The following is a 9374-nucleotide window of genomic DNA, read 5'->3' as shown; positions in this document are numbered from 1 at the left end:
GATCCATTTCTAGAAACAGTTATGAACTTTGTTTTCTCTCCTCCACCCTTCTGATGTTACTACACCGCATCTGTTTCTCCCTTAGAGGAGGAGGTGTTGAGCTGTTCTCCTGCTGTCCCTCCTTACCTGATATGTTACTACACCGCATCTGTTTCTCCCTTAAAGGAGGTGTTCAGCTGTTCTCCTGCTGTCCCTCCCTACCTGACTCCTAGCTGCTTTTTCAGATGCAAATGGACTGCTACATATTCCAGCTCAAAGCAGCTGTTTTCAAATTGCTTAACTTTGCAGTTTTGCTGCTTATAGCTGAACACAAATAAAAGCATATGTCCCCAAAAGCTCTTTTTTGCTTTTTATGGCTATATTAATTGCCCTAATTGATCAGATGCTGACGAGTGTAACTTTTGGTGCTATCACTCACACAATTTACATGCAAATTGGTGGATTTGTGACTTCCACCCTAGGTTGGCGCTCCGACAGCTGTAGCTGAAATAGCACTTCTGGGTTTGCTGAAACAGCTAGTTTATGTGTTCTTAACTCTTCCCTGCCCCTTCCCCATGACGTGGTGTGTGTCAGTTGGCCTTAAGTCAGTCTGAAGGAATGGTTTGGGGATGCTCAGCTGATGTAATTGGTCCCCAGAAGGGAGAGGCTCCTCTCCCTTTTGACTTCACATTCCCACTCTTTCCTTTGCTGGCCATAACTCTCACTTGAACCACTTTGAGTTGAATCATCTCTCTAGATGGGGAGGAAAAAACAGAGGAGCTGGAATGGCTTTCTGGGACCTGTGTGAGTTAAATCAACTGGCAGAAAGACCGAGTGCCAGTGCTGTGAGCATGGGAAGGGGTGGGACTGCGGCCCTGAGCGGAGCAGGGAGGAGTTGGGGTTGGGGGGAAGAAAGTGAGACCTCGCCTTTTGGCAGCCTTGAGCAGTGAGATGTTATCAGCTGGAGGTTAAATGCAAGCCAGAGCCTCTGCTCTGGTGGGTGGTGGGGTTGTTCCTGCTCCATCATGTGAACTCTCGATGCGGGCATCCCTTCAGTGGGATGGTCCATCCAACTGGACCAACTTGCTGATCTGGCTGAAAAAAAGTCCTGATGCCACGTTTCCCCAAACACAGAATGACTTCAGTCTGACAAGCAAGGTCTTCCTCTCTGGCTGCAGGTTTGCTGCACAGGCAACCCTGATGGGGGGTCGGGGGGAAAAGGTGGGGGTTCTCCCTTACCTCTGTTAGGAGTGCTGGAGTGAGTGGGCAGTGCAGGGTGTCCCCAGGCTGTAGTTTGGGGCAAAAAAAACATGAGAAGTGCTAGTCTGTCATCTTGCATTTTCAGTCTGCCAGTGTGTCAAACCTCACTTCAGCCAGGCTAGAGCATCACACTCAGTCCTTTTACTTGCCTTCTACAAGAAGTCTCTTGCTCTCTCAACTTGTTTAATCACAAATCTGTCATCTTGCATTTTCAGTCTGCCAGTGTGTCAAACCTCGCTTCAGCCAGGCTAGAGCATTGCACTCAGTCCTTTTACTTACCCGGCAGTTCTACAAGAAGTCTCTTGCTCTCTTAACTTGTTTAATCACAAACGTACATTTTTCAGCTTCAGAATTTAAGTAACGTTTTTAGAAATTCAGGAAGCTGGGTATGAGTTTTTAGAGCAAAATTACTTGTACTAGGCATCTGCTGCCTGTTTCTGAAAGAGACGAGGCAAACGGGTGGAATAATCGAGAACACGTGCTACCTCTGAGAGCATAAAACTAAGTTAAAGTCATTTAGTGTGTGTTTCGCTCAGCAAACAATACTCAACAGACTTAGCACTGGAGACCAGAAGAGTATATGTACAAAAGTTTGGGATGTCTCGAGGGTCTGACCACACCTTTATGCAAGCAACTGTATTTTGTAGTTGAACACAGTACACAGTACTAGTAACAGACTTAGCACTGGAGACCAGAAGAGTATATGTACAAAAGTTTGGGATGTCTCGAGGGTCTGACCACACCTTTATGCAAGCAACTGTATTTTGTAGTTGAACACAGTACTAGCGTTATGATGCCATAAGTTTGGAAGCAAACGATGCGTAGCTAATAATCCTCGTATGGTGCCAGCTGTTTCTTGCTGTACAGCAGAATTACACAGACATTAGTGTGATCTTGATGAAGTGTTAGGAGGGTACCAAAGGTGTAGCCCAAAGTGGTGGTGATGTAATATGCTATAGGTCAACTCGCAGGTGGTTTTTTGGAAGAGAGGTGAAATAGGAGGTTTGAAGTAGCAATTTGTATAGCTAGCTGCAGTTAAGCACGCTGCTTGTGATTTTTCTCTCCTTTGTGGTATGGTAGGCAAAGTCCTCACTTAAGTTGACAAAGAAAAATTAGTTATTCAAGGGAGCAAGCATTAATCTTTAGAATGTCCTTGTATGGCAACAAATAGTTACCCCTGTTTCCAGATTCCCCGATCAGTCCTAGGTTGGTAACTGAAACCAAAGCTGAAGGACCTTATCTCATTATTCTTTCCTTAAACTAAATGCTGTGTAGCAGTCTTTCTCTTAAGTGAATTAATTTTGTACAATTAAACACTGGATGTTTCTACAGTCAGACAATTCAGTAGAACATCGGATGTTTTGGTAATAACCACTCCTGATGGAGGAGCAGACTTGTCAGTGCAGGATACATGTGACGTTTTGTAGGTAACTGCTAGCTTAAACTGGATCAAGTCTGATCGTTCCCCAGATGGCAGAGTTTCAAGGAAAATCCAAAGTGCAACAGGAACCTGAATGCCATTAACATTTTGGTTTTGCTGCCTTGGCTATTATAAACTCTGTAAAAAAGTGTGACAGTAACCTCTTGAGGTAGTAGATTTTATGGTCATGTACAGTGATGGATTGTAGCTTCAGGTCTTCTCATGGCTTGCCTGATCTTGAGCTTTATAGATATTGCATCAGATGCCTTATTGCTGATTATTTGAATACAGCAAGTCAATCTACTTGAATATCAGTTTGTGTGTACCAAAGTGTCCTTTTTTATGAGAAGATAGACAAAATAGAGTAAGTGGACAGTGAACCACCCCTCCAGGAAAGCATTATGGTAGCCCACTGTAAGCATGAATGAACAGCACTTGTGGGTGGGGTGGCGAGGCAGAACATCAGGATGATGGTTGCAGTCTTCTCATGGCTTGCTTGATCTTGAGCTTTATAGATATTGCATCAGATGCCTTATTGCTGATTATTTGAATACAGCAAGTCAATCTATTTGAATATCAGTTTGTGTGTACCAAAGTGTCCTTTTATATGAGAAGATGGACAAAATAGAGTAAGTGGACAGTGAACTACCCCTCCAGGAAAGCATTATGGTAGCCCACTGTAACCATGAATGAGCAGCACTTGTGGGTGGGGTGGTGGGGCAGAACATCAGGATGATGGATGCAGTCTTCAGGAGTGATTGGAGCTCTCTGCAGGAACTGGTTTAGTGATGGTGATGCTCCTTGTTTGTTGTGTGGGTGTCTATTTTTGTCAGTCAGGTTGACGGTTGGACAAGATGATCTTTAAGGTCCCTTCCAACCTAGAAGATTCTGTGATTCTGTCTTCAGGAGTGATGGAGCTCTCTGCAGGACTGGGCAATGTTTCTGCCCAGGGAGCACTATAGGGTGACCTCAAGGAAGTAAAAATGAATTCCTCTCAAACTTGAGGAAGCATTTAACTATTACCTGCTTATACAAGTTTAATGTGGTTCTCAGTCTGTGTAAGTATCGAGGCAAAATACAGATGCAGTGTTAGGTTAGGCAGCCTTATAAGGTTTCTTTAGGTGGAGGAAAGAATAGAAACTTCAGAAATTAATATATTTATGACAGTTCACAAATGTAATAGTGAAGAGGGAGGTCTGTGTGAGAGTTGTTCACAGGATTCTTGTGCAGATACTCAGATGGAAACTAACAGTATGACAACTGTTACTTAGCGAGTTGGAGAAGAAGCTTTTCCATGTTTGACTTGCTCACTTACATCTTCTAGAGTGGTGTTTAATTTGGAAAACTTTTACCAAATACTGAACAGTGTGAATGAATGACATTCAAAAACAAACAGTACAACATCCTAAATCAAAGAATAAGCATTGTAATTAATTCATAATGGGGCTTAAGCTTACCAAAACCAAGGTGTTTTCACTGTCAAATCAACATGTGTGTACACACATACATACACAATTACTGCCAGAAAATCAGTTTCTCTTTACTTCCATCAAAATAAAATACAGTGTTCTTTAAAAAAAATAATGAAGTTTTTATTTCGCTGTGACCTTTAAGCTCTCCCCACTGAGAAGTCTGTTGTGACACAAGTTTGTCATATTTCAGAAGGAAGGGAAAACATAAAGATGTAAACTCATGTTTTTGTTTTCAAGTATTTCTGTGATTGCACTTACTACATTTCCCTCAGCTATGAAAGTGGAACTAGTATGCTCTGGCCTCTAATTTAGAGCTTGGGCACTGCAAATGCTTCCACAGTGTGCCAAAAATCAAGTTTTTGTTTTTTTAAACTGACTTTGTTAAGGTCACTGAAATTGATCACAAGCTACTTGACAATATACTTGTAGGACTGACAAAAAGATTTATTTGGAGTTAAGCAATTACAGGTCTTCTAGGAAATACAGTAAGGGCTTTAATGTTGCATCTATAATTTCTTAAATGCAGAATACTATGGAAGTGTAGCTTATCTTTATTACAGTGTTGGTTTGACTTTTACTTCTCATGTACTTTAGACACAATAATGAAGAAAGTAGTAACCATGTACGTTTAAAGACTGGATTCAGTTTCTCTTCAGGTCTATACATTCCTTCCCAGTTACTTATTTTTATTAGACCTCAGTCTGTCACTTTCTAGGGCTACAGTTGACTATACTGGGATGAAGAAAAGTAAAGGGAGTTCATTTGCAAAAGCTGCCGTATCCATACTTGTTTTTTTTTTCTGGTGAATGAGGCAGAGGTGCATAAAAGTGTCTGGAGATCCTAATCCAAACTTTGGGGGGTTCTGCAATGTCATCGACATACTAGAAGACAGCTATGAATATTTCTTAAACTGTAGTCTTCACAAGCTTTGGAATAAGGATATTTCAACATCTGGGACTGGAAGGTGTAAGTGGGTTTGTTTTAGCTACTGGAGCAAAAATCCATAATATCGTCCAGTTTTCAGACACCAGTGGGGGACTGAAGGATCTGGTCAATCTCACTTTGTGCCCTGCAGTTAAAAATGCAGTTGGTTTTGGGATGGTTTTGGCTTCAGCAGATGGTGATAATACAGAAATAAATGTAGAGTTTCTGTGAGTGTTTGGGATCAGCAGATGCATCCAGAGTTACTCTAGCTAATGGCACAAGGTGCTGGGGGCTCCTCGTAGAGTTTCATGAGAGTTTAGTGGGATCAGCCTTCAGTGCAGCAGCAAATATATGGATACAATACCAGTGAGGGTGCTAAGGACAGGGGAATCAAACATGTTGAGATGCTGTGCCTAAAGGCTCTCAAACAGTGTGTGTAGCTGTTAGGAAAGTATTTTGCAAGCTCAAAGTACTTCTAGATCTTACAAATGCTCCCAGTGGTGCTTTTCTATTCCCATCTATTTCCATTTCTGTGTAGCTTCTTAATTTAAGTGAATATCTGAGTGCCTTTTCAATGCTAAATTAAAAAGAAACCCTAATTATTTTTTTTTTGGTGTTCTCATATCGGTCCTCTATGTGCTGGTTTCATGTTTTTGTGTGAAAGCTGTGTAATCTTTGACACTTCTTCCACTAGCTGCTGTCTTAGCAAGATGTGTGTGACTTCCTTTATCACTGAGAGCTGTCCTTTCCTCCCCGGCCCTGTGGGTGACCTTCCCTTGCATTGCTCGGGGTGGCCTTCTGTTGCCCGACCTCACTGCTTGCTACTTCATCCCAAAACATGCAGCCATCTCCTTTGGTTTTGCCCTGTGACCAACTTACTCCTCCTTCCTATAACGGTCCCCTAGCTTCCTGCCTGCTGCTTCATCACTCTGAATTTCATACCAATTCTTTATGACACTCATGATTTCCTCCCTCATTATCATCTCCCTTCCCCTGTTGTCTCAGGGAGTCAAGAAGTAGACAGGGTTTCTTTAATATCTGTGGGTAGTCAAGTCTTCATGGGTTTTGTAGGTCTTCTATAATTGAAGCTGCACTTAAAACTAAATATATTTTCAAAAAAAATTAGTTTTAGAAAGATTCAGAAGCTAAGTGTCAGTTCTTGTTTTAAAAGTAATAATCCAAATTTCTTTTTTTTCTCTAGATATAGCTGGGGCAGGAAGAAGGTGAATTTATCAATAGTATTCACAGTTCTGTTAGTAGTCCAGCAGACGTTGACTGAAACATTTTGAGGGGGAACGGGGAACTCCTGCCTGCTTGTGAAGGAAAACTCAGTCTTGCTATGCAGAAATGATGTGAAGACAAGGCAGCTGCAGTGAGGGATATTCTTTAGAGTCTTTGTCTATCGCAGAAATTTTTAAAAAGCCATCTTCAGTTGCATTTGAGAAGCTGTATTACATGGATTTGTTTCCTAGTTGTATTGTGTGGACAGTGTGGAAACCATTCTGTGGCCAAATAAGCATTATTGTTTGAGGAAAATAGACCCTTAACATGTATTTGTAGTGTCTGCTGATATGAATGTGCCTGCAGAAGCCTTCAGCTTAATGGTTGATGTCTGTTCCAGGTGACACAAGAGGAAGGTCAGCAGCTAGCACGGCAACTTAAAGTAACATACATGGAAGCCTCTGCAAAAATCAGATTGAATGTAGACCAAGCTTTTCATGAACTTGTCAGAGTTATAAGGTATGATAACTGAAGACCAGATAATTCATGCCCCTACATTAATGGATAGTTTTAGCAAATGTAATAGGAGATTGCTGAGAGAATTCTACCTGCTGCTACCCGTAAACTTCAACGGGTGTTCTCCATTATAAAATATCACTGCATATTGGGAAAAAATGTTTACTTTAATGTAATATGTATTTGAAAGAGAACTTATTCACCTTAATCTCTCAAATTTTATTGATCACCCAGTAAGTAAGCCTGTTAAAGTAAATCTGAAATTGGCCTTTTGTAAAAAATAATGTTTCTTAAAAAAAAAGCAACCCCTAAAAAATTATCACTCATTTAATCAGTAGTTTGAGTGTCAAAAGTAAGTCCATCCTCTATAATAAAGTGTAAAACCAGTAATTTTAAATACAGTATTTATTTAACTGAAAAAAATTATGTGAAATTTAATTTGAAATATCTATTTCCAGGAAATTTCAAGAACAAGAGTGCCCTCCTTCACCAGAGCCAACACGGAAAGAAAAAGACAAGAAAGGCTGCCATTGTGTTATTTTCTGAGAATCCCAAGAACCAAGCTATCAACTGCCAGATTTTTATTTTTTTTTTTCTTTCCATCGTTTTACATCACTTCTGGTATTGGTCTAGCCTTATATGTGCATGTCCTAAAAGTGGTCACCAGAATAGCCTTAGTCCAAGAAGCTGGCAGAATAGTTCCTGAAGAAGACTCAGTCATCCTGGGGCAGACTTCAAAACAAAACACTAAGGCTGCTTCTTTTTAATACCACAGTTCCTTCCTTCTCTCCCTTTAAGAGCTTGCACCTTGTGGAGTTTTATTCGCAAAGGAGATGAAACAAAACCGTGTAGGACAAGGTGTTGAAGTCATGCATAAGTTGTCTCTTGTGAATTTAATTTATTTTTACTTCTGCCGTTTCATTAGCTATTACAAAGACCTATATTGAAGTACAGAGAATACTTTTAAAAAAGGGGTGGATTGGCTTTTTTTGCCCTCAGTTAAATTAGACGTGAGTATTCAGCTAGCCTTAAGAAACCTACACTGAATTTCATTGTCAGCAAAGATTTTCATCTCTCATTTATGCTGCAGTTTTATTTCAGTGGCCAAAACATTCTACTGTATTTATTTTATGAATCCAGAATAGCTACAGGATAATTACTACTACTATTAGGATATGGCCAAATACCTGAGCTCATTCTGGATTGAGGCATTTCAGCTTATTAAGAAATTTCACATCATTTGTTTGGAAACAAATTGTGTCTTCCTTTGTATTTCTGGGTAAGGGATTAAGGAAACCTAAAATTGTAGCTGTTTTTGTTTCATGTGATATAAAAATGAATTTGATCTTTCCATTGTCAGAGATGATTAAATGTTTTTGCTATATACTTTTATACATTATTTTCTTATCAAACTAGTTAACAAGTATTTTTATATGTTTGTAAGCAAATATGCTTTCACAGCATAACTTGTGTATATGTAAAGATGAGTATTTAATTCTCACAGTTCACTTTTAACTGACAAAATGTGGGATTTGCCAAACTGTGGTAAACTTCTCCTTACTCTTCCGGTTACACCCAAGAATGGCCAATTATGTGCCTGCCCAACACACCCATAGAGTAAAATCTAGTGTTGTGTTTTAATGAATTTCAGTATCCCTTACTAAAGACTGACTATCATGTGAATTATTAAACTGTAAGACTTTTAACTGATTGTTTAGTTAAACTGTGGATGGTTGTTTAATTTTGAGTTCTGTGGATTGTGTTTAAACAATTCAAGAGTATGTTCCCTGATATTGAAATACTGAGTGGTATTGCACAGTTGTCACCTTACTGAATGTGTCCAACAGTTCTTTGAAACTTGATTATTAAGCAAACCCTTGTATAACTTCAGGTGCTAGAATTAAAGATGATCTAACCATTACTGGGGGTAAGCATATTTCAGCCTCTTTCTGAATCTCTTCCACAACCTGAATTTTTTGTGGGTGGGGGGGAGAAGGGGATGATGGAATCTGGTTAGGAGATACATATGTATGTCTGGAAAGCTTGGAAGTAAAGAATTTTAACTTAAATCATGGTAGATGATAAAACCTGCTGTTTGTTTTGACTTACAGTATGTAGTCAGTGGTGCAGTCAATGATCCTTTTGTGTTTTCAGGCTGTGCTCGCTGTCCGGTGCTCTGCCACAAATCTGCTGAGACAAGAGTGCTTAAAGAAGTGCCAGTTACCTTTACTGCAGGAAAGCATCACACCTAGAAGTTACAGAGAAATTTAAGATTTTTTACATTATTGAGTTTAGGTTGTGTAATACTCTCTTTGAGGGAGTGGGGTGGCTTCATATCTTCCCCCCTCCCCACTTAAATACAGTTATTGGTGGATCAAAGGCTGCTTATGAACAACGTGTAGAAATTTCACAATAGAAGTTTTGGTGGAAGTATATTTGGGAGATGGATTACATTTTTCAAGTCAAATGTAAGAAATTACAGCCTGTAGCAAACACCACATGTTTTCTTAAATATGTAAAACTCTCTGGAATTAAGTCACTAGATGCGTGGCGTTAGGATGAGTTAAGACAACAGATGACAG

At 39.9% G+C, this 9374-nt stretch overlaps 1 protein-coding gene across 2 annotated transcripts in view; it reads left to right on the top strand.

The window, feature by feature from the left end:
• Nucleotides 1–8728, top strand: part of RRAS2 (related RAS viral (r-ras) oncogene homolog 2) — a 62077-nt gene extending 53349 nt beyond the window's left edge. For both annotated transcript variants that reach the window (XM_014954845.1, XM_014954846.1), the window contains 2 exons: nucleotides 6677–6795; nucleotides 7251–8728. In XM_014954845.1, the coding sequence (XP_014810331.1) occupies nucleotides 6677–6795; nucleotides 7251–7338 (207 nt within the window). In that variant the 3' untranslated portion in view covers nucleotides 7339–8728. The remainder of the gene's footprint in view (nucleotides 1–6676; nucleotides 6796–7250) is intronic.
• The last annotated feature ends 646 nt before the right edge of the window (nucleotides 8729–9374 follow it).

Source organism: Calidris pugnax, unplaced genomic scaffold, assembly GCF_001431845.1.
Source record: "Calidris pugnax isolate Ruff unplaced genomic scaffold, ASM143184v1 scaffold186, whole genome shotgun sequence".
NCBI lineage: Eukaryota > Metazoa > Chordata > Aves > Charadriiformes > Scolopacidae > Calidris > Calidris pugnax.
Note: the sequence above shows the minus strand (reverse complement) of the source record. Positions and strands in the feature narration are given on the sequence as shown.